Here is a 25,514-nt window from a genome sequence, read left to right on the forward strand (position 1 = left end):
GCACTTGGCCCTAAAATTATTTTTCTAATTAATTAATTAATTATTATTGTTATTTTGAGATAGGATCTCATTCTGTCACCCAGGCTGGAGTGCAGTGGTGCGATTTCAGCTCACTGCGACCTTCACCTCTGGGGCTCAAGCGATCCTCTCACCTAAGCCTCCCAAGTAGCTGGGACTACAGACGTGCGCCACCACGCCCCAGTAGTTTTTGTGCTTTTTATAGAGACAGGGTTTTGCTATGTTGCCCAGGCTGGCTGATGTCAGACCCCTGAGCTCAAGTCATCAACCTCGGCCTCCCAAAGTGCTGGAATTACAGGTGGGTGCCATTGCGCCCTGCTCACCTTGTTTTTTTTTTGGTTTTTGGTCCTTTTTTCTGAAACACGGAGCTGCAGCCTCGAGACCCTGACTGCACCCTAGTGAGTGGAGGGTGTGTGGATCTCTGGGGCTTGCTGTGAGCTCAGCAGAATGGTTGGCAGTGAGTGACAGCTGGGATGGTTGGAGGGCCCTGGTCCCTGGTCAGGGTCCAAGGCAGTTGCTTCTCAGGGAAGTCAAGGTTACAGAATCTGATAGAGAGAGAGAGACACCCCAAGGATGTGACTCCTTTTAAATGTGCTTGAAATAGGAATTCCTGAAATGTCGTCTTCTGGGCCAGGATTGAATAACTTGCTCCACCCATGCATGGACCAAGTTGTCATCCAAACATCGGTTACTCACAGCAGTGGGGCTGGGGGATGGTCCTGGCTGCTCCTAGAGTTGGCTCACCTGCCTCATGGGAATTGTTCTTTCCCAGCCGCTTAGCTAATGTGACTCCAGGGGACCAGTGAGGGTCCTTGGGCTCGTGATATCCTGGAGACCTCTGGGGCACCCAGGAGAAGCCAGTGGGTCAGTGCTGAGCTGACGTTTTATCACATCACACAGGCTGTCCCGGGCACTCAGAGTGGAGCAGACAAAGCCACTCTGGAGCAGTCAGAATCCTGGACTCAATCATTACTATTGGTTGCCAAGATTTTTTTTTTTTTTTTTTTTTTTAGACAGAGTTTTACTCTTGTTGCCCAGGCTGGAGTGCAATGGTGCGATCTCAGCTCACTGCAGCCTCCGCCTCCTGGATTCAAGTGATTCTTTTGCCCAGCCTCTCTAGTAGTTGGGATTACAGGTGCCTGCCACCACACCCGGCAGATTTTTTGTACTTTTGGTACAGATGGGGTTTCACTGTGTTGACCAGGCTGGTCTCGCACTCCTGACCTTAGGTGATCCGCCCACCTTGGTCTCCCAAAGTGCTGGGATTACAGATGTGAGCCACTGCACCAGGTCGGTGGCCAGTTTTTGAGTGCTTATTAAGAACCAGGTGTGAAGCACTTTACTTGTGTGCCATTGACTCTTATTATAGCCCCACGGGCGGGTAGGTGCCTACTAGCCCCACACTTAGGATACCAGGGGTTAGGTCATATGAGCTGCAGACAGGACTCAGACCCAAGTTTCGTTTACACATTCATGTCTCACACCCTGCTGCCTTAGGTAGGCTGAACTCGCCGGCCCCACTAGAACCATGTTAGGTATTCCTTGCACATGTGCCTGGCTCTGCTCATGTGTGCGTGTGGCAAGGCAGGCTGGTGTTTCAGCCAGGCTGAGGTTCGAGGAGGCCTCAGCAAGAGTATAGCTCTCCACTGAAACCCCAGCAGAGTGTAGCACGAACTTGGCATGGAACTGGCCCCTCCAAGCCTGTGTGAGTAAGGACAGGTTCCAGCCTCATCTGTCAAATGGGGAGCATAGTCCTGGTTACCTCTCAGGTCACATATGCACAACCATGGTATGACTCTGGTCAGAACCTATTCAAACCTGTTTCCTCGGCCGAGTGCGGTGGCTCACGCCTGTAATCCCAGCACTTTGGGAGGCCAAGGCGGGTGGATCACGAGGTCAGGAGTTCGAGACCAACCTGGCCAACATGGTGAAACCCCGTCTCTACTAAAAATACAAAAATTTAGCCAGGCGTGGTGGCACATGCCTGTAATCCCAGCTACTCAGGAGGCTGAGGCAGGAGAATTGCTTGAACCTGGGAGGTGGAGGTTGCAGTGAACTGGGATGGTGCCACTGCACTCCAGCCTAGGTGACAGAGCAAGACTCCATCTCAATAAATAAACAAATAAAAATAAAAAATAAAAATGAAGACCCCTTACTTAAGATGTTTATTGTTCACCTGTTAACATTGAACTCATGGCCAACAGCACTGTAACTCAAGCCTGCAAGCAGCAGGACGCATGTATTGTCTCCATCAGCCACATCAAAGTCTTCCTATGCTCAGGAATGCTAGACGGCCCTTTAGTGCCATGCTTGGGGCCCACTTTAGACAGTGAAACTCAAAAAAAAAAAAAAAAAAGGCACAAAAAGCAAAAACTGTGGCACTAAGTAGACTCCAAGGAACAGCGCTTGTTTGTGGCGCAAGAGCTGGAACCAGAAGGCAGAGCGCCGCCACCTTCCCACCTCAGCTGGGAACATGTGCATGGAGTAACTCACGTTTTTCACTGTGAATGGCCACAAATGCACTGTGAAGGTAGATTTGGGGGTTGCAAATACATTTCGGTGAGTAGGTGAATTTGCAAATACAGGACTGAAAATGATGATTGACTGCAATGCACTTCCAGGGCTGGCCATGGTTGGTACTCAACCCTAACTTTCAAGATCGTCCCCCCATCCTGCCAACCACCTCCCTTGGTGGTGACTACAAAGGACAGTGCACCCCCAGGAGGCAGTGGTCACGCTCTCCTCTGAAGCCCCAGCTGGAGTGCAGCATAGAACCTGGCACAGAACTGGCCCCTCCACGCCCATGTGAATAAAGGCAGGTCTCAGCCTTTGACTCTGAGCCCTCATCTGTGAAATGGGGAGATGAGGCCTTTCTACCTCCCAGGGTGCAGAGACCACCTTGGAAGCAGGTGCCTGGAAAGGGCCAGGACCCCCTTGGTAGATGCTACAGAAACACCTTCAAGACAAAGGACAGGAAAGATGACCATTGTTTCAAGGGTGGTGAGGGTTGTCTTCACTTCCCCTTCCACCCCACCCAAGACACAGACCCAGGGCCGGCAGCCCCCTGCGGAATTGAGTGTCAAGCCACTTTCTGGCCATTAATCTCTAAGCATCTATCAGGCCCATTTGCTTCAGCCCATCTTAAAAAACCCCAGCTGGGCCCTAGTGGACCAGAAGTGGGGCTGTGAGACAGTGGGGCCGTAGCCAGCTAGAAGCTGCGACTCTGAGGCGACCCATGTTCTCACAGACCAGGCACTGCACTGTGCCGCCTGTACCCCAGCCGACCCCACTGTGGGGGCTCTGGGACATCATGGCTGGTCACCACTTTCGAGTGGCCCTGGAAAGATGGTGCCTCCTACCTGATGAGAGGCCAGGGGTACTGACTGAGGCCCGCTGGCTGAGAACTCCTCAACCCCAGCCCAAACTTCTGGGTGGGGCTGCGATCGGCTCAGCAGGGTCCTTGATGAATCCTGAACTTGGGAGGCTGGCAGAGACCCAGTAGGCATGGGCGGTGGCGGGTGGGGGTGGAGCATGCATTCAGAAGACAGACTGGGCAACCGCCCGCCCCGCCTCCCCGACCCCGACTGCCCTTACAGTGATGACCATGCATCTTTCTTAATGGAACACAACCGCTGAACTGGGTACATTTCAAGCACTTTAGCCTTCCAGTACACCAGACTGCTGATGAAAATCATCTTCCTTGGGCGCCATGTTAATGAGAGGCCAAATTTCATATGCTTGCAAACTTTCCCCCCTGCCTCCTGTGGTACTACACCCCCTCCCCCCAATAAAAGATTGCATCAGAGAGAAAAAGAGATTTCCATAATTTATAGTATGGGCATTTCACTGGGGACAAGCGCTAATCTGTACTTACCGATACATTTAAGAAAATGCATCCTCCGCAAGCCTGCACCATTTATGACTCTTGGCACAAACCGCAATGCTCAGTCTTCAATTAAGGGACACCTTAGGGTTCATTATCACACAATCGCTCCCTGTGAACCATGCCAAATGCTGTTTTGGCACAGAGCTTGCAAGATGAATTAGAAGGAAGTCTTCTCTGTAATGCCCTCTCCCGAATTCCCATTACCGTCATCAGCGTTTACGCCCTCCTCCCACTCGGCCCCCTCCCCCCACTTTCCAAGTGCCTTTTACTATTCAATTTCTCAACGTCAAACTCGATTCTCTAGAGGTGCAGTTAAAAATGCCACATCTCCTTTTTGTCTTCCGGCTCTCAACAGGCCTGCCATGGCCGCAGATGGGCTGCTCTCCACATCCCTTTTCGGCCTGAAGGAGCCACAGATGCTTTTTTCCCCTCCCGTCAGAGCTTGGAGTACAGACAAGCGGCCAGTATTGGCCAGGCACACCCCAGCAAGCCCCGGTCAGGATTGAAACAGGTCCCTGCATCTAAGTAGAGGCGACCCGCACAGAAAGGCTGAGGGCGAAGGCAGGGCCCGCTCAGACGTGAAAGCAGACACTGTGCTCAAAGCCAGTCACCCCAAACAACGGGACACAAGGTAAAAAAAAAAGGCGAAGGCTGATGTTCTCTATTCCGTAACGCTCTTCCAAGTCTGAGGCCCACACTGTCGCCATGAGTCCCAAGACCACAGGACTGTAACTTAACACCTCTGGGGAAGGACGCCCCATTTGTTTCTTCGTGAAAGGAAGGACAGAATGAGCACGTGTGCTGACGCTTCCTAGCCCTCCCGGCAATCTGGCATCCCACCGTGGGCACGGGGCTGAGAGCCAGAAAGCGCCACCACCAGAGCCACAGGTGAGGCTGGGTACAAGGAGGTGGGGGTTGCAGGCAGCGGCAGTCAGGGAAACCGCACCACGCCTAGGGCAGCCCACCTGCATTTATAGGCAAGTGTGTGTGCATGGGCATGCCGGGAAGGGGAGCGGGCGGAGGGCAAGGGGCTGCCCAGTCAGTTGCAGAAGCCCGCTGACCCGCCGCACGCCCTTCAATGCATCTCCCAGCTCCATCCGATGACACTCCCGTACTGACTTCTCATTTAGAGATGCCCGGCTGTGACGGAAGGGGAGCTGAGCCCAACCACAGCACTCAAGTCAAGCTGTCAAATCAAAGCCATTAAAATAAAACTAGCTTAACGAACTAGCTAGACATCTAGGCTGGGCACCAGCGAAGGCGGGCTGACGCAGTGCAAGATGATGGGCGAGGCCCGCAGGAATCCTCTTTCCCTCTCGGGCGGCAGCGGGCAGGGGGCAGAGGGACAAACTGGCGAATGGAAGGCAAACAGGCCGGAAAGACTTTGCCCACAAGATGTCTTGTGGAAATTTTATTATATAGAGTGTAAAATGAATTGTCAGTCAAATAAAAAGAACACTTTTTTTCTTAAAAACCACATGCATAACATTTTCCAATTGTCTTTTTTAATAGTTAGACATTTCAAGCATTATAAGAAAAATAAGGAGAAAAAAACAGAACTGTAACTTCAGTACATTTCAAACGGAATGTCCCTCAGGTCAATTAGAAATGCAAGAAAAAATAGCTTCAATTCCGTTTTTTTTCCTTTAAAAATACATGTTATCTGTACAAGATACACTACAGTAAACACTGGAAATCATATTATCCCTTTTATTAAATCAAAATTATTCATAATGCGGTTAATACTAATTTATTCATCTAGTTAATCTGACAAAATATTAAGAAAATATTTAAAAGAAAAGAGCAAACAACACCTTGGAATTAAAAATAGTTATAACTACATTTTTATACGGTTTAATGTTCCACAGTGTGTGTTAAAAGTTATATGGAATTTCTTAATATTAAAAATAACAGTATTTATATTTCTGAGAGAATAGAGAAAGGTTTTTTGTTTTGTTTTAAAAACAAGCTTGGAGGTCTTAGATACACAGTTGCGACTGGTAATGGAGACATGAAACAAACGTATGCTAAACACACGAACACGTTTTTATATTACCCCTTTAGAACTCTAGAAATCATACAAACCCTACAAAATGCCCCTCCCAACCCCTGTTGGACAGCAATACAATTCTCTGTCTCAAATCAGAATTCACATCATTCATTACAATACATAATAGTTCAGTTTTTTAAAAATGCAATAAAACCAGACAGCCAAGATACAACAAATTAGAAGTAAAACATTAAATGAATTTACACATTTAAGAATACTTAAATACTGCTTTAAAATTTTTAAAAAGAATTTGTTACATACCACCTAAGACTTCCAAGCCACTTTCTGTTGCAACAGAAAAAACTGCAAATAAAAAGGACACAAAACAAAACCAAACAAACCCGAAACCATCGTGTTGAAATGTCGCAGCTCTGAGGCCCGTTCCGGCGCCTGACTTTGTAGGTATTGCTCCAAAAAGAACCCCAGAGCTTATACATTTGAAATAACGAAAATAATGAAACAAAAATGATCAGCAATTTTTAGTAACTAATTTTCCTGATTTTTAGAAAAATTCCGTTAATCTAAATATAGTGTTTCACAGAACAAAACAACGGTTCTTCATCAAAAGGTTTGCAAATGTAAAAACCTCTGTTACAAATAGGTTTTCTTTGACAATGATTTTGAGGGAAAGTTGGCCACGAGGACACTGTCCTACTGCTCCTGTGGGCGGAAGGGAAGAGGAATTAGTCGGTGTTGGCAGGTTCCCAGGTCTGTGTGCCAGTGAGGAGGTGACAGGTCCCCCTCTCCCCTCTGGCGCCATGCCGGCACCAACACACACGGACAGGGCCGTGTCCCAGCACCTCCCCTGGGTCTCGCGTCACGGGAGCTGGGCCAGATAAAACCTCTGCTGCAGAGGAGGTCTTGGGCTCCTCTCTCTGCTAGGGACTCGGGGCAGGGAAGAGCGGACAGTGTGAGCCGCTGTCGCCACCAGCCCTGACACCTGTTTCCCCAGGACCAGACCCAGACGGCCAATTTGGCAGTGAGTGGCCTAACCAGCTGAGTCCAGGGCCAGGAGGTAACTGAAATGTTATCCATGAGGACCTGACTGGCATCAGGTGGGAAATGTGCCCTGTGGGAACATTTGGACGTCTTCCCTTCTTTAATAAGAAATCCGTTTTTGGCCTCTGAACAGAACCCTCTAGGTTGTGCGCAGAAGAGGAAAGCTGGGCTCTGCCCTCACTGCCCTCTCCCTGCCTCCTGCTGCTGCCCGGGCATGGCTGACGGCCTGGCCACTCCACCCTGCTCGAGAGCAGCCACTGGAGCGCACCCTCTGCACATGTTCCTTTATAGTTAGGGAAACTGAGGCTTAGAGGAAGACAGAGACTACTAATCAGCCCTGAGGTCTGGGGCTCGGACTTGAGAAAAGATCAGGCACTTCCTTGCAGGGGCTGCACCACCAATCCTCCCACTTGGCCTACACTCTTCTTCTCTGGAGCGAGGAGGGTCAGAGGGGCTGGAGCCAGGCTCTCAGCAGAGGCAGCCTCGCTGAGGAGCTACGGGGCCCAGAGGCTCCTCCTAGCCCAGTGCTCTCATCCTGGGGTCAGCAAACACAGGCTTGGGAACAGGGGCTTGGGGCTAGGGAGTGGCTGCGGTGCTGGTGATTAGCTACAGACCTGGCTGTGGGCCTGCGCCTGCCCTAACGTCTGTCCGTAGAAAGCGACCTGCTGTCTGTAATATTCTGCCCAGGCCATTGTGTAGTCCGGTGGGGAGCTGGCCTGAGGAGCAGCACTGGCGGCGTGACCTGGTTGACAAAGGAGGAAACAGGTTATCGGGAGCAGGGGCGCACTAGGCAGGGCCCTTCCCAAAGGCCTGGGCATCTGCTCTCTCTCCGGACGGCTGGAAGGCAGGGAGGTCTGGGAGGTGGTGCAGTGAGGCTGGTGCTGCAGGAGTGCTTGCTCCAAAAGGTGCGGTTAGCCTTTTTGTTGCCCGGCCCCTGCTATGCCTATGAAGACCAATTCTCATGTTTGCCTTCTCTCTGCGGAAGCGCATTCTCTGCATCTGCCTGCCTGCCCCTTCAGCTCCCAGGGCCCCGTGACAGAGACAGAAGGCAGGATTCTGGGTTGGGGCGGGGGAGAAGGGGAGTGCCTAGCTTGGGTGCCTGTGATAGTGTCCAAATCCTGTAAACAGCTTGAACACAGGCCCAGGTGTGTCTGGGAATCGGGATTTGGGGAAGACTGGGCAGCTGAACTCACACCAGGTCCCCTGGTGACCGTGACTGAACACCCTCACCTCCAACCCCTAGAAGGGCCATGAACCCGGCAATGATTCCAACACCAGGGGGACCATTTCTCTGCTGGCCTTCAACCCGATCTCTTCCAACCAGCAAGAAACATCCTCCAAACACAAGGCACGTGAGATACCTCTTTAAACAAATCTCCAACCCTCCGGTCTAGTAATGGTGGAATATACGCAGAGTCTGGCACTAACTTTAGATGGCTCCCCAGAGACCTCTGGCTTGCTGGGTCCCTCACCCTGCTCTGAAGGCTGGTTTCGTTTCTGGTAGTTAGAAAACCGACCTACTTAAGCAGAGAAACTAAGCACCCAGCTTCAATGTCCAGGTAAGGCCTCCTTCCCCGAGACTCACCACCTTTCCTCATCTGCCCTGAAGCACCGAGACAGAGAACAAGACGCCCAGTTGGTCTGTTTGCTGGCCAGGTGGCACCCAACCAGAATCTTCCAGTCCCTAAGGAGACCAGATGCCAGCTGAGCCCACACTTCCAGGTGCCACGCCTACCTCGAAGTCCTTTGGAGCCCAGCAGGGGGAGAACAAAGAGGAGAGGATGGCAGGCCTGTGCTGGGTTGCAGGGCAGCCTGTGGTCACTAACTGACTATGCCTGGACTCCTGACAGAGAGAAGCAGGCAGGCACAGGGGTGGAGGACGAAGGCAAATAATGAGATCAAGCCACACGGGGAAGGCATCGGGAAAAAAGAGGTGACAGTGAGCCTTGGACTCTGAAGTCTCTGGGCTAGAGGGGACTGTGCTGCCAGGAGCCACAGGTTAGGAGGGCCGGGCACTCACTCTGTTTTTTGTAATAGTCTTCCCAGGCCTTGCTGTAGTTGGGCTGGCTGCTCTGCGGCTGGCTCTGCTGGCCTGTGCGAAGAACACAAAAGCAGTCAGGCCTTCCGGGCTCCTCATAGCCTCGGCCCCAGCCCGCCAACTGCAGGCCCTGCCCTGCACTCCTCCACCTCGCTCCTGGCCACACACAGCTCCACAGCCCTGCCTGGGAAGGAGGTGGCAGCTGGCAGGGCTGGGAGGGGTGTAACTAAGATCACTGTAAGGGCGGGGCTGGGCACACCGGCTGCCCCTCACAGGGCAACTAGCAAGGCTAGCCTGACCCTCTTCAGATGGAGACACGAGCTGTGGGTCCACAGACGGGGACTTGAGGGCCACAGCTACTGTTGTTTTGAGGCTCCCCAGTCAGCCCTCCAAAGGACAAAGACTCCAGAGGCTGCTGACCACTCTTCGTGTGGTGGCCCTCTGTTCAAGATCTGGGGGCTGTGCCTCTGGACCAGCGGAAGTGGAGGGGCCACGGGGCGCAGGGGTGGGCAGCACCCGTGGGCTCCTGGACCCTATCCAGCCTCAGGCTGTGCTGGGGTAGGGCAGAGGGAAAGGGGATGCATGTGTTGGGGTGGTCCAGCCCTTCTCTTCCGTGCAAGACCCTGGGTTCACCCTCTAAGCTGTGTGGGCAATGAAGACTGGGAGTGGCAGAGAAACAGCCGGCGCCCGGAAACACGGCCTCAGCACCGCGCCAGGCACAAGACGGGGTTCAAAGACTTGACCACTGCAGTGGGTCAGGACCTTTCCTTCTGCCCAGGCTGGGGCTGGCTCAGGAGTCCACCTGCCAAGGCCCACAGAAGACCCCTCACTGTCTTGTCTCCTGTGAGGATTGTAGCCCGAAGCAGGCAGGAAGGGCAAACCACTGCAGAGCGCGCGCAGCCAAATGCTTTCTCCACTGGTCCACTTCACTGCAGGCTGAGGAGCAGTGTGGAAGAAGCAAGCAGCGGGAGGAAGGAGGGAAGCAGATGCTCCGCTTCCTCCCACAGGGGCAGGGCGAAGGAGGGACACAGGCAGCAAACACTCTTCCCTCTGACACAGAGGGCGCCAGCAAGCAGGACTTCACTGCCAAACAATATTTCACCAACCCAAACCGGTTCTCAACTGCAAAACCCCAGAGTAAACAAATGAGCCAAGCTCAACAGCATGAGATGAAGGCTGCCCAAGGGTGGCAAGACCACTGGGCGCCTCCTGCGCTCTCCCTTCCTCAGCCCAACAGGCCTCTGCCAGTTCCACCCGCCAGGGGGCCGTTTGCCCTGAAGGCCTCCCAGGCCTCAGTGTCTCCAGTCGATCCTGGCCACCTTGCTGCCTGGAGGATTCTCTCAGACCAGAACAGCACCCAAAGGCCCCGGCACTGTGAGTGCAGCTCCCACCGAGACGTGAGGAGCCAAGGAAAGGAAACAGGGTCAGCCCCCGTGGTCAAGCATGCAGAGAGAAAGGGAATGGTGGGATCTGGGTGCTGTGTGGGTGCTCACTGCAGTGTTCTATGATGTTTGAAATGCTTCATAATAAGATACTGGGGAAAAAAGGGAAGAAACACAACTATACAATTTCAGAGCATGCAAGTGCTTTAGAATTCAAACCCAAACCCTTGATTTTACATGTGACAGAAGTGGAGCTCCAGAGAAGGCAGGGCGTGCCTAAGGCCACACAGCACTGGCTTCAGGACTCTGTGTAAGGCTAAAGTGGCAGAACCCCAGAAAGGGGGCTCAGGCCCTGCGAGCCAGGCTGTGAGGCGGGGCCTGCGGCCTGGGTGCTGTCAGAATCTGCAGACACTGAAGAAGCCTTTCCAAACACAGGACAGAAACTCCAGATGGGTCAAGAGAACCTGGATCATACTAAGGTAAGCGTTCTGCTTTGCTTTGTGAAGGCCATGCCAGAGGAGCTACACCAGCTCTGAAACCCAACAGTGGTTCCTGAAGCGGCTGTGGGGACAGAGTGGGCTGGGTTTGATTCCCACCCGGACTTTCTCCTTCACAACCAGTCTCCCTGGAGAGGCGGAATGCAGCAGAGGTCATTCCCTAGCTGTCTGCTTCTGAAAAGTTCTGGAGATGAAAGCCTGAGAGGGGAGAGGAAGGCAGCCAGGAGCCAGCCCCCCCAGGGAGTAGAGAAGAGGAAGAGCAGAAGCTGGCTCAACCTATACCCACAGCCCATCCATGCATGGGGAACAACAGTGACAGAGGCCCAGAGCTCTGAGGACAGGTGGGCCAAGAGGGCCAGCCCAGAGTCCCCAGTCCGCCTGAGGTTTGTGCAGTTTCCCTCTGGGCCTTTCTCTGAGCATGTGCAACCCCCGGGACAGGCCTACAGGAAGCCCCAAGCCCCACTCAGAGGGCTCCTTGTCATTTGGGGAGGGGCATCCTGGGCCTGCTCGCTGAGTTGAGTGGGGGCGTTTTGGCCCCAGGACTTCTGTGGGCTCCAGCCTTTCTGGTGGGCATGCACTCCCCACCCCGGGTCACTTACTTGGGACCTGCTGTGTGGGCTGCTGCCACGCCTGGTAGGTGCTGCCCCAGCCCTGGGTCAGAAAGGCCGGAGGACCGCTGTGGATGACAAGAGAGTCACTCATTCCTATAGAGGGCAGGTCACCCCTGTTGTCTCCCTCTTCACTGCTCACCTCCCTCACCCCAGCCAAGCATCACTGGACCCTTGCCTGTCAGCAGTAGTCAAGTGATCACCCTAGTCCTGTCTATCCCCAGCTGAATCACAGCAGGTCACCTACCTCACGGGGGTGCTGTGGGGGTTCCCGTTCACCTTGGCAGCCATGTTTGGGAAGCACCCGGAGCTCCTCGGAGGAAAGGTACTGGGAAAAGGTGAAAGAAACAACAGAATGAGCGCCTCACATGGAGGGCTCGGCCCCTTCCCCCAGCCACAGGGCACCGAGGGGGCGGTCGGGACGTAAGACCCTCTGCCCTCTGGGAGACTCCCATCCCATTGCGGAGGTCAGTGAGTGATAGGCTGGAGGGACCACTGATGAGACGAAAAGAAACAAGTCCTGCCCACGCCCAGAACTTCAGGCCTTGGCTGGCGCTCCCTAGAAGCAGCTGGAAAGGACAGGGGATCTCTTGGGAGCGAGTGAATTCTCCCGGGCAAGACTGATGCAAAAGACTCACTTTTGATGAGGTGGGGCAGGTGGCTGGCTGAAGGGACTCTGTCCGAAGGCTCCAGGTGCTCCGAGATTGGTCCCCTGTGGGGGCACAGAGGGAGCTCTCACCCGCTGTTGGCTGCACACCTCTGTCCTCTGCCCAGGCCCGCCCTGAGGCAAAGCCCAGCTATTGGGGGGATGGAGTCGAGTGAAGTCAGGACACCTACGCACTCATACTAGCCTTCCTTCCCACAGCAGGCTGCACTGCAGAAATGGCTTCTGCCCTCCAGCGACCAATTCCACCACACAGCCAGTCCTGGCACCACCACAACTGCCCTGGTATATCACCCTGGGGGTAGGGACCAACCTGCTTGACTCTCCCGTCAACTTAGGCTGGCCCAAGGCTCTTTCTGCCATTCTACGTCCCCATTGAGGTGAGCAGTGGCCCATCTGTCCTCCATCAACACTCCCTTTCTTTATCTGCCTTGAGGTGCCTGAAACTAAAGCCAGAGTCAATGAAAGCTGCCTGCTGGGCTGGCCGCCAGGGCAATGCCAGCGGAGTCCTGGGGCAGCACTGGGGGGAGGCTGCTGCCCCAGCTGCTCATCTAAGCCTGCAGGGGAACCGCTCTGGGGCCTCGGCTGCTGCGGCCTTGGTGAGTCCTGCCAGGCTTCCTTCATTGCTTCTGGGCCTGGCTCTGGCACTCCCTGGGTCTCCGACCCTCCCCTTTGGCAAAGCAGGAAGGGGCTTGCCCTCATGTGATGTGAGAACCCATAGGCACAAGCAGCGCAAGGTTGCGGGAAAAGCTGGTACCTTGGACATCCAAAAGAAAACAGCTATGAGTAAGCCAGGTAGGGGAAGGACCTTGTACGTACGCCAACTTTCTCATCTATGAGCTGCCTGGCCACCTCGATCTGCTGGGGAACCCCCCTGATGGTGAATCTCCGCAGGTTGGGGTCGCTGTTCGGAGGGGGGTTCCTCTGAAGCTCCACGTGCGCCCCTGACTGCTGGTTGATGCTTTTGATGTTCTCACCCCCTGCGGACAGCAGAACACAAACCGAAGAGTAAGCAGCTACTGTGGCAACCCGAGGCTCTGGGGCACTTGGCTCCAGAAGAGGACTCGGGGGGATTCTGTGCACGCTGGCACTTGTCTCGACAGTAGAGAAGTACTCTCTGTTTACTCCAACGTGGTTGTAACTAAACCCAGGGCTCTCTCACTTGCAAAACTAGCTATTTGGAGTGAAGCTGGACTTCCTCTCAAAGCCAAGCTGAGGCCACAGATGCCATGTGAAACCTCCATGTGGAGGCCCTGAGTGGCCCAGTGACCAGGTCTGGCTGAGGCCCGTGGGTCTACACCATGGAGCTCACCCCTGGGGGCCAGCTGTGGGGCTCCCGCCCAGCCAGGGATGGCACTGCCCTTCTTAGCACAAGAATGGTGAGCCAAGGGCCCCTCCATGACAATGGGGCCTTCAGCCTGGCTGTGGGCAACTGTCTCTATAGGCCAAACAGACCACAGGCCCAAACACGCCTGGAGCCCGCTCAGGCCTCCAGTATCCCACCCTGTCACTTCTCAAGTCCCTGCCTCCTCCATGGGGTGGTGGGTCTAGCCAGGCAATGCAAGGGTGGGGTGGAGGCCACAGAGACCTGGGCGGAGCAGGGCTAATGAAAATTTAGTTGGTCTCTTTCAAAAACCTGTGAGAGTCTCAGTCTCTTAATGAAATTTGCGTAATAAAAGCTCCAGCAGTGTAACAATAGTTGGATTCTTCTGAAATTCACAGAACTTGCAGATCTGCTCTGCTCAACTCCGTGGGGGATGGAGGGTTGCTAGGAGGAGCCAGAATACAAGGGTAACTTGGAGCACAGAGTTTGGAAAAGTGGAGAAAAAGGTAATCTGCTCCAAAGCTGGTATAGGGCAGCAGCGAGGCCCGGTGATCAAAAGCAAAGGCCAGGGGCCAGTGTCGGCCCCTCCTCTGCCCACAGTCAAAACAGGCCCTAAATGCCATGTGCCACCTCACCAAGACACCGTCCACAATCCACCAAACACTCCAAGCTTCCCTCCACCCACTGCCAGAAAAGCCCTGTCCCAACAGCCTATCAGGCCAGTCGGGAGGGAGGGGCTAAAGGCAGACACAAGCTGCATCTTGCCAGGACTCTATAGGGGTCAAGGAATGAAGAAGGAGACTTCAGGTGGTCCTTACTGAAGGCAGCGGGGGCAGCCCTTACAGGGGAGAAAAGACGCCGGGAGACATGGCATGCAGATAAGGTCACATGCAGAAGAGGTTAATTTTAGGGTGGTTTTAAATTTAAAAAACCAACTAAAACCAAATGTTGTGCTTGTGATTTCCTTAAAGTCCTGCTGGAGATTCAGAAAAGCATCCCTGCATTTTCCATCCTGGCCAGATCCGCCTGTCTGGGGACACACCGGGCCAATGGCCACAGCTCTGATTTCCTCTGGGCTGGCGCAAGCCCCTCCTAGGTGACCTTTACCTCTGCCCTTTACTCAGAGGCCATGGATTTTATCTTCTCTGCGCCATGAAAAGCCGGTTCCTAGGCAATGGTTTTTGGAGAGCAATAAAGAATAGAGACTTGGCCAGGTGCAGTGGCTCACGCCTGGAATCCCAGCACTTTGGGAAGCCAAGGCGGGCGGATCGCCTGAGGTTGGGAGTTCGAGATCAGCCTGACCAACAGGGAGAAACCCCGTCTCTACTAAAAATGCAAAATTAGCTGGGTGTGGTGGCGCATGCCAGTAATCCAAGCTACCTGGGAGGCTGAGGCAGTAGAATCGCTTTAACCCAGGAGGCGGAGGTTGAGGTGAGCCGAGATCACGCCACTGCACTCCAGCCTGGGCAATAAGAGTAAAACTCCTCTCAAAAAATAAAAATAATAATAAAATAAAAAAGAATAGAAACTAAAATGCAGGTCATTTCCCCAGGCATACCTAAGATTTGAGGGAATCCTACTAGCCTCCACCCAGATCCACTTGGTCTGGAGGCAAAAGCACAAGGACATGAGTGTTTGCGACTGAGAACCCTGCGGTCCCCAGACAGCTGAGGCCCCAGCCCTCCCCACTGGGCCCTGGGACTCTCGTCCCCAGGCCTTGGGAACATGCTAATAAGGTGAGGAGGCACCACAAAACCTTGCGGGGCCGGAAGGAGTTAATTTAAGTTCATCTTCTTTCAAAATGAGGTCACTGGCTTGGCACATGGTGGCTGTCTATAGACTCATTCAGCAGCCCCCTCCATTCTTCTACCTGATGGGGGGCAGAAGCGCCCCACCAGTGGCCCCCCGGCTGGACGTGAAATCGTAAAGCAATTAATCAAACCTGCTAAAAGGCCTGGCTGACAAGAGCAGGCTGGCTGCGCTATCTGTCAATGTTGCTGTGTTTATCATGGAAATCCAGCAGGGGCCAGGGAGGCTCTGTGTCTGTCCAGGCCAGAGGCCAAGGAAAGCTGGGCCTGACTGCGTGGGGCTCCTCTCTCCCTTACCCAGGCACGCCCATCTCAAGGAATAGAGATGCCTCACACGGGCCCTGAGGGGGTGTAGGGGTGTGTGTGTGTGTGTGTGTGAGAGACACAGAAAGATCCTCCTACATCCGAGACGCTTATTAGGCTTCTTTAGGCTGCTATTCAAGCATGGGACACAGACCAGTTACTGCTTCGTTCTCATCACTGTTTTCTAGGAATCACTCAGGATGACTTTGTGAAGGGCCAACTACAAGGGCTCACTGTGAGAACCTGTCATGGTGAGGCAACAATGCTCACTCAGGGTTTAGAGACACAAGAAAATGAAAACTTCGCTGACAAAATGGTTTGCAAAAGGTCAAGAAATCTAGATCTAGCTAATCCTCAACCTACAGGCATCAACTAGCTGCAGTCTCACAGCAGCCAGGCTGGCAGTCTGGGCAGTGTGAGGCTTCTGGCAGCATCTGGTGCAGCCTGAGATATCCCCAAAACACTCACCAGCCCGCACACCTGTCGGCAAATGAACACAAACCCATATTGTTTCTACCAACTCTGAGTGGTTCAGCATCTAAAAGACAACACAGTTTCTTGCATTTTGCAAGAGCATAAAGCCCACAGTGTCCGTGAGCAGGGACAAGGGCAGCTCCTGGGACGTGAGTGTGGGGGGCTCCCACCTGCCCAGCTCTGGAAGTCTGCTGGTGAAGCATCCCCAAGTCCTGCCTATCCAATACGAGCGCCCCTCAAGCAGCTAAGAGATATTTGGTGATCAAAAAAATTTGAGAAACTCTGGAGAGACGACTGTCCTCTCCACATGCTGTCAAATACCTAATGAAGGCAAATACGAACCCCAGCGACAACGGAGGCCCCCACTGGCAGTGAGGCCTGGCTCAGAGCCCCCCGGAAGCCGAGCCCGCTGCCATACTGGGAAAGACCCCACAGCCTCAGCCCTGGTCTCAGTAGCCTTTCTGGGTCCCAGGGCCAGCCAAGATGAACTGCTGCCAATGGCTGAGAAATATGGCTGCTCTCTCCCGGTTCTCAGTGAAGGACAGGAAGGAGCTACAGTAGCCATGAACGAGGGTTTCTTCCTAATGTTCTCCAAAATGCCCAGAAAAAACTAACAAATCAATGTTTATTTCCGTCCGCAGAGAGTCCGGGACTCACAGTAAGTATGCAGAAAGGATAAAAACCATTTTCACATGTTGTGCGGATCAAGACCAAATACTCAAACCTGGTAAGGGAAAGAAGTGACACAGTCGAGAAGGGATTTTCACTGAGGATATTGTCTCAACCGTCCCTCTAAGTTCCTTCGAGGTGAGTTAATTACCCATCAGTCGACTGACAAAGACCCCCCATCTTGCACAGGGTATCATTTCACCAAGCTAAGCTGCCCTCAACAGGCAGAGGGTTTTACTGCTGTCTTCTTCATATTCACAGGAAAACATTCACTGTGCCCCTCACAACAGGCCCGTCAGCAGCCTCAGAGAACCATGCCAAGCAGGTTTCAGCAGCCCCAGCCTGCAGCAGCAAAGGGACTTCACCAAAGGTTCTGGAGGCCTGCTGACCTGCCTTCCCTCAAGCCAAACAGCTGAAGGGGGATGTGAAACCCCAGCTGCCTCTTACCTTTGCCTATGACAAGGCCACATTTATCGGCTGGCACCGTGTATGTTATCTCCTGGACGCCACCAGGGGCCCCCACGCTCCAGTCGCCACGGCCACGGCCTCTTCCTCTGGCTGCTGCCGGGCCTCCAAAGCCGTCTCTTTCCTGGAAAGATCACAGAGCTCTAGTGGCCTCTGCCACTGCCACAGCAGCACTGCTCCTCTTCTCCAGGGAGGAGGTTAAGGGACAGGATGCAATCAATGCCACCCATGAGAACCTAGCACCTTTCCACACTTCCCATTCTGAAGGGCTCTTTCAAGCCAGTATTGACACCAATCACGGGTGTATCCGGTGAGGGCCTGTGCAGACGAACACGCATGGTTATATAAACAGCTCCAATGTACCCAACAGAAACAGGCAGATACAAACTCCAAGGCTGAAGCCTTTCTCCCTGGGGCTTTCCTCACTGGGCCCCAATCTACAGGCATCAAGAGCTGGTTTCTCCCCTGCAGCTGAGGCCCCTCTTTTCCATGGCAGACACATACTGGGCCTGTGGGAAGCCAGGTGTGCAGAGCCTGCTGACCCTCCCCGACCGGGCACTGCTGAGCCACAACACCTGGCACTCCAATCAGCAAGAAGGATAAATGGATTTTATTCAGTTTTAGAAAACTTCTTGGTTGTTGTGCCCCCAAGCAGCAGCAGCAACAGGTTCGAGGGTGACCATTTGGGGCTACTTTGGAAGGGAGGAACAGAGGGAACCGGCCAGGGCCTCCTCCCCATGCGGGGCTGGAGAAATCTCTGAATCATTCTCCCACTGTTTGCCCAGCAGAGAGAAAAACCTAAATCTAACAGCTGACAGAGGAAGAACCCTTTCATTCAGACGGCAGCAAGTCTCATTCCAGCTGCTGTCCGCTGAGTCATTTTGGAGCTGCAGTATTCAAACTCTCTTAAATGTGGAGGGTGAACCTGGTCAAACTAAGAGCTATTTCATGGCACAGACTTTTGAACACACTGAAGAAATGTTGGGCAAAACCTGCTCATGTTGATTAAGAGTAAACTGAACGTTTACCCAGAATCTAAACCAGCAGAAAGCGGAGACAACTGGAGTGCTCTTCCCGCGCACTCTGCTTTTATGAGAGACAACTGCCAAGTAAACAAGGCAATTGTAGGAATTTATGTTCACACATGCACACGAGCGCACAGTAACTTTCTGGGCATGCCACAGATCTCAAGGAAAAGATTTTCTCCCAAACATCTCACAGCCTCTGCAGCACAAGGTTCATAAACTTTTTTTTTTTTCTTTTTTGAGAGATTTTTGCTCTTGTTGGCTGCTGGAGTGCAATGGCGGAATCCCGGCTCACTGCAACCTCCGCCTCCTGGGTTCAAGCGATTCTCCTGCCTCAGCTTCCTGAGTAGCTGAAACTACAGGCATGCGCCACCACACCTGGCTAATTTTGTATTTTTAGTAGGGACGGGTTTCACCATGTTGGTTTTGAACTCCTGACCTCTGGTGATCCACCCGCCTCAGTCTCCTAAAGTGCCAGGATTACAGGCGTGCACCACCACGTCCAGCTACTTTTGTATTTTCAGTAGAGACAGGGGTTTCACCACGTTGGTCAGGCTGGTCTCGAACTCCTGACCTCAGGTGATCCGCTTGCCTCGGCCTCCCAAAGTGCTGGGATTACAAGAGTGAGCCACTGCGCCTGGCCAAGGTTCATAAACTCTTGCTACAAAAAAGGATGCCAGAGATCATTTAGAGCAGGGGTGTGCAATCTTTTGCTTCCCTGGGCCACACTGTAAGAAGGCTTGTCTTCGGCCACCCATAAAATACACTAACACTAATGATAGCTGATGAGCTTTAAAAAAAAAAAAAAAAAAATCACACAAAAAAATCTCCTAACATTTTAAGAAAGTTTATGAATTTGCATTGGGCTGCATTCAATGCTGTTCCTGGGCTGCGTGCAGCCCACAGGCTGAACAAGCTTGATTTAGTGGCTGTTTTATAAACTTGTCTAATCCTAAGAATTGCCTGGGTCTCTAGTGAAGACCCAAGACCCTCCCCTGGAAATTCTGATTCAGTAGATCTGGGGTGGGGGCCTACACATTTGTAATTTGAGTAAGAACCACCAGATGGCTCTTAGGGCATCACATGGAGAGCACTGCCTGGTACAAAGCACCCCGAGTCTGCTGCTGGGAACACCAGACCCAGAGGTTCAAAGGCTGCTCCAAGGTCACATGACTGATGCCAGAGCTGGGACTATAATTTCCAATCTCTTGCTTTATTCTTCCGTTCTGGTCATTCTCACATGTGTCCTCAGTCCTACCATCAGCTACAGGGGTTCCTAGCACTGTCACACAGGCTGGCTCACAGTCCAAAGAAATAAATGAAATCAAGTGCATGAAGGCAGCTTTAGGACTTTGGAAGATCCTGAAGTGCTTTCTACCACTAAGACGATTTCACTAACATAGTTTAACATGAAATACACTTGATTATTTGAAACTTGGTGACCAATCTCCATGGTATTTCCTCACTTGGTTTAAACAGCCAGAAACTTACTGTGTAAAGGCAATCTAGATGGTGAGGTCAATAAAGGCAGAATAATAATTAATGAGCAGAAAAAAACACCAAGAAGACAGGAAAGAGGCTGATGTAGAGAAACTGCTGGCTTCCCATAATGTGACTTGAGATGCCTCGGGGTGACTGCTCTACTCTATGGTGCTGCACCGAGAGCCCTGGGTAGCACTTTCCACTTCTGCAGCCCAAACGCTCACACTCCGCAGAGCTGGACCCACCTGGGCTGTAAGAATCAGCTCGCTGATGATGTGCGCTGCGTGCTGACACCGATCCGGAGGGCCCATGACCTGAGCAGCTCTTTCTGGACTAATCCCATCATCTGAGGAGCCAGGTAAGAGACAGGATTAGAAAAAAGCCCAACGTTAGAAGGAAACAAAGATTAATCTGATTCCCAATCAATATTCTTACCCGCGGTGCCAAAAGGGGCAACAGGAATACTGCCAGCTCCAGGGACTCTTTGGGAGTGATGTGGTTGATAGGAAAATGTGTGTAATTATATTGTTTCGCATATTTCAGGTCAATGCTCAATTCTTATGCAATTATAGCCATTTAAAAAAGATATCATTAAAGAACTAAAACAAAACTTGACTTTTTTTTTTTTTTTTTTTTGAGGCGGAGTCTCGCTCTGTTGCCCGGACTGGAGTGCAGTAGCCCGATCTCAGCTCACTGCAAGCTCCGCCTCCCGGGTTTACGCCATTCTCCTGCCTCAGCCTCCGGAGTAGCTGGGACTACAGGCGCCCGCCACCTCGCCCGGCTAGTTTTTGTATTTTTAGTAGAGACGGGGTTTTACCGTGTTAGCCAGGATGGTCTCGATCTCCTGACCTCGTGATCCACCCGTCTCGGCCTCCCAAAGTGCTGGGATTACAGGCTTGAGCCACCGCGCCCGGCCCAAAACTTGACTTTAAAAAAGCCAAGGGAGTCAGAGCAGAGCTATGGCAATAGCTTCCAGATAATAGCCTGCCATGTTTTCCTCTTTTCAGATCATGTTGAAAATTTTGCTCATTAAGGCAAATTTATAAAATTTAAAAATTTGTCCTTTATTCTGAGATGTTTTGTCTTTGTGGTTTAAAATTGTCTCCAATAAAATCAAAATTATATATATATATATATTTAAATTTTACTTGGCAAAATCAAAAGCTGACATACTATGCATATAGTCCGAGGAGAAAAAAAAAAAAAAAAAAAGGCCTGGAAATCAAAGGTGACTGACATGGATCCAGGGAGGGAAAAGAAAGAGTTGGGAGAAGAAACTGAGATTGATAATCCGGTAGCAGAATGTTGCAAGGACAAGAAAGTTGAACACACATAAACCAATAACCAAGCTCTTATTTTGTAAGGTGTTTTATCATCCTTTCAACACTAAAGATTTTTGAATCATCAAACCCACCTGGTTTAAACTGAATCCTCACACCAGCATCATTCTGGATCTTTTTGATCATTTCCCCGTTTCTTCCTATTACAATGCCCACAGCAAACCTAGGCACAGATACCTAGGCACAGAGAAACCAAACCTCATCAGAACTTTTCACAAACCTGTCTTTTTAAAGGGCACTTTTTTCCTTTTTTTTGAGACTGAGTCTCGCTCTGTTGCCCAGCCTGGAGTGCAGCGGCACAATCTCAGCTCATAGTAGCCTCTGCCTCCCGGGTTCCAGTGATTCTCCTACCTCAGCCTCCCGAGTAGCTGAGAAAACAGGCGCAGGCAACTATGCTCGGCTAATTTTTGTATTTTTGGTAGAGATGGGGTTTCACCTTGTTGGCCAGGCTGGTCTTGAACTCCTGACCTCAGGTGATCCGCCCACCTCGGCCTCCCAAAGGGCTGGGATTACAGGCGTGAGCCACCGTGCCACTTTATTTTTGAGATGCAGTCTCGCTCTGTTGCCCAGGCTGTAGTGGCACGATCTTGGCTCACTGCAATCTCCACCTACCCCAGGTTCAAGCAATTCTCCCTGCCTCAGTCTCCTGAGTAGCCGGGATTATAGGCACCTGCCACCATGCCCGGCTTATTTTTGTATTTTTTAGTAGAGATGGGGTTTCACCATGTTGGGCAGGCTGATCTTGAATTCCTGACCTCAAGTGATCTGCCTGTCTCAGCCTCCCAAAGTGCTGGGATTATAGACGCGAGCCACCACGCCCGGCCCAGGACACATTTTAACACACAACTTAGTTTTTATTACAGTGCATTCCTGGAAATGATATAATAAAGGCTATTTTTCCCTTTTAGGAATAACATTGTGGTTGAACTGCATTCTTAACTGTTAAATGCATCCAATTTGAGATTTGATCAAAATAGTTATAAAAATGAATAAACCTTATAGATAAAAGATGAAAAATAGTAATTTTGCCTTCCAATAAACACACCATACACACAGTTACCTGGGCTGGACTTGTTACCCAGACTGGATTACAGTGGCAACTGTAGCTCACTACAGCCTCGATCTCCTGGGAGGAGTGAGCCTCCCTCCTTAGCCTCTAGAACAACTGGGACTATAGACATGTGCCACATCGGGCTAATTTAAATAATTTTTTTTGTTTTGGTAGAGATGATGTCTGGCTATATTGCCCAGACAGATCTCAACCTCCCGGCCTCAAGTAGTACTCCTGCCTAAGCCTCTCAAAGCACTGGGATTACAGGCATGAACCACCATGCGTAGCCCTAGTGGTTCTTTAAAGTGTATTTTTTTCCTTCATTTTTCTTTTATTGTGGCTAAAATATACATAATATTTATCACTTAACCACTTGTAAGTACACAATTCAATGACATTACATACATTCACAATGTTGTGTAACCATCACCACTATCCATATCCATTTCATCATCCCGAGCAACTCTGTATCCATTAAACAATGACTCCTCCTTCCCCCAGCATCTGATAGCTTCTACTGTACTTTCTGCCTCTAGGCATCTGCCTCTTCTAGGTGCCTCAGGTAAGTGGAATCGTACAATATTTGTTCTGTATCCGTCTTATTGCAATGAGCATACTGTTTGTAAGGTTCATTCATGTTGTCACACACAACAAAATTTCATTTTCTAGGATAGATTCTGACCCCACCGCAACCTCATCAATAAATACAGGTTGCGAGTTTGATAGAATCATGATATACATCACCAAGAAATCCTGAACTTTGGTTTTTACCTGGGCAACTGGTTAACCTCTAAAGCAAAGCTTCAAAACCAAGGGAAATGGCCCCATGCCCTGAAATGCAGCCAGCTCCCCTCACTGCAGGCTGATTCTGTTCCAGTCCACCCTCACACCCACCCTAAGAAGCGAGATAATTCTAAAGGTTTTGAGACAAAACTTAACTAACTTGCTCAAGGTTAAAGAGCTAACAGAAGTGTGACCTACAACTTTAATCCTCATCTCATTTGCCTACTAACCTGTAATTTAAGCATACCTCTATACTGCCTCCTCCCATTCGGGAGTTGAAATCACCACGTACACCCCGAAAGTCAGCTTGGTCTTTTTCTCGGATAATCTCTAGTACCATTTCTCTTGCTTGCTGCATAAACACAAACAAAAAGCATTATGAGAAAAAATTCCTGAAAAAAGATACACCACCAGGTGAAATTTCAAGATCAAACCCTCTTAACTTGGGTTTAAAGGCGCTCAGCTTTAGGACAATTCGCTTCCTGCTTATGGGACATGTAGGGATGCATGTACCAAATTTTAAGAGATGTGTTCTTTACACTGCCCAAATGTCCACACAGGTAAGGGTCCACCTTCTATAAAAAGCCTCAGTTGGGTGAGCACATCTGCGTGTGGTCAGAAATGGATTCCTATCACCCCTAGATGTTTTTAAATTTTTAAATCTTTTTCTTTCTGATCAATAAAGTGGATTGACCTAGATGTTTCTTGGTGCCATTTCTTTCTAGCAGGAAGGGGTGTCTAAGAGCGCCCACTGAGGGCAGGTCCACGAGACGGAGAACTTTGTCAAGGCTTTACATCACAGAGGCACTCCAGTAAGTTAAAAAGAACAGGCTGAAAGCTAAATACATTGCTTTAAACAAACAAACAAACAACAACAACAACAAAAGGGCAAGCCTATCTTATTTTTTTTTTTTTTTTTTTTGAGACGGAGTCTCGCTCTGTCGCCCAGGCTGGAGTGCAGTGGCCGGATCTCTGCTCACTGCAAGCTCTGCCTCCCAGGTTTATGCCATTCTCCTGCCTCAGCCTCCCGAGTAGCTGGGACTACAGGCGCCCGCCACCTCGCCCGGCTAGGTTTTTTGCATTTTTTAGTAGAGACGGGGTTTCACCGTGTTAGCCAGGATGGTCTCGATCTCCTGACCTCGTGATCCGCCCGTCTCGGCCTCCCAAAGTGCTGGGATTACAGGCTTGAGCCACCGCGCCTGGCCGCCTATCTTATTTCTATAACCTCCTGGTGAGACTTCCTTGTGGACGTCACTATATCCCAGGCAGACTCAAGTGTCCTTCTCCCCAAAACACACACTTGGTAAGTCTATCGCTGCATGTCGGCCAGCCCGTGCCAGTACCAGCCACACAGGAATCTGTGCTAAAGACCTACTGTACCTTACAACTCAAGGGAATGTGAGAACTGTGTCTAGGAAGAAACAAAACAAACCCGTCAGCAATTTACATCTTAGGACATTTGGAGAAATCTGGATATGTACTGGATACCAGATGATGTTTTACAAGTAGAGTTTTCTTAGGCCTGGTTATTCTTAGGCGATACATGCTTAAGGATTTAGGGGTAGAGTCATAACATCTGCCACTTCAATGATAAAGAAACACACACACATGCACACACACACGGCAAAACGTTAGGCAGTCTGAAGAGGTATATAGGTGCCCTAAATACAGCAGACTCCATCTCCTAAATGGAAAAAAAAAAAATGAAATACAGTTTTAAAATTTAAAAAATACTAAAACCCATTAAGTTAAAACTATTTCCTGCAAATTTATGGGACATTAATGATATATTCTTTGCTTGAGGTTTTCCCTACAAAAGACACCATCAAAGGCTGTGACAGAGAAAGAAGGCCTCTGAGGGAGGCAGTCAAGAAGCAGGCACTCTGTGGCCCTCCCCAGCCTGCCACAGGCCTGGATCCGACACCACCACAGTACTGCAGCCCACGGCTGGATGCTGAGCAGGGTGGGGAAAGGCGAGAGGCAATCTGGTTCCTTAAATGCCCAACTGTTCACACTGAGAGAAGGCCGGGAGCTCTGGAGGAGATAGCACATGAAGACTCTGGCCTGATGGAAGTGAAGGACCGCGTCACTGACTGGAGTCCCCAGGCAGAACCATGCCCACCACTGCCCTCACTCCTGTTCTAAAACTGTTATTTTTACAGGTGTACCTTGACCAGCTTAGCTGAAGGATAGGGTTCAGAACTGGGAGAAATATTTTGCCAGGGACTGGAAATGTTCACTGGTCAAAACCCCAATGCTCCTGGAGAAGACCCATTCTTGATGGTGGCCTGGCTCACCGAGGAGCATCACCCTGGAGCTACTCTGAATGTGGCAATGGCAAGACAGGCTGCAGGTGGCAGAAAAAAGTACATCTGTGTTTCACTGAGGACAGACAAAAACCTTATACTCTCTGCCTACTTGAATTCCTGCTACCAGCAAGACATGGAAGGATAGGACCGCCCCAGGGGATTGAAAACCAAGCCCCTTACTGCTTTCAGCCAGTGGGGCTGTCTCCCCTGGCAGTTCGGGGCACAGAACACTTGCTATGAGGGTGCCCAGGCACTTGGGTGGCTCTGGTACCTGTGCTCACCTCCAACCTCAGCTGAAGGGCTTGCAAAATAAGCCCAGAAGAGAATGAGGAAGTAACA

General features: G+C 51.1%; 1 protein-coding gene across 1 annotated transcript in view; it reads right to left on the reverse strand.

The window, feature by feature from the left end:
* Nucleotides 1–5,284: 5,284 nt before the first annotated feature.
* The window catches only part of FUBP3 (far upstream element (FUSE) binding protein 3), a 60,028-nt gene continuing 39,798 nt past the window's right edge, over nt 5,285–25,514 (reverse strand). Inside the window, exons 9-19 of the mRNA XM_011931200.1 lie at nt 23,114–23,218; nt 21,107–21,209; nt 19,938–20,038; nt 17,168–17,309; nt 12,962–13,122; nt 12,117–12,190; nt 11,726–11,806; nt 11,470–11,546; nt 8,974–9,045; nt 7,568–7,695; nt 5,285–6,614 (exon numbers count right to left, since the gene is read on the reverse strand). Coding sequence (XP_011786590.1) covers nt 6,606–6,614; nt 7,568–7,695; nt 8,974–9,045; nt 11,470–11,546; nt 11,726–11,806; nt 12,117–12,190; nt 12,962–13,122; nt 17,168–17,309; nt 19,938–20,038; nt 21,107–21,209; nt 23,114–23,218 — 1,053 coding nt within the window. The 3' untranslated portion in view covers nt 5,285–6,605. The remainder of the gene's footprint in view (nt 6,615–7,567; nt 7,696–8,973; nt 9,046–11,469; nt 11,547–11,725; nt 11,807–12,116; nt 12,191–12,961; nt 13,123–17,167; nt 17,310–19,937; nt 20,039–21,106; nt 21,210–23,113; nt 23,219–25,514) is intronic.

This window comes from Colobus angolensis, unplaced genomic scaffold, assembly GCF_000951035.1.
Source record: "Colobus angolensis palliatus isolate OR3802 unplaced genomic scaffold, Cang.pa_1.0 Scaffold9, whole genome shotgun sequence".
Taxonomy (NCBI): Eukaryota; Metazoa; Chordata; class Mammalia; order Primates; family Cercopithecidae; genus Colobus; species Colobus angolensis.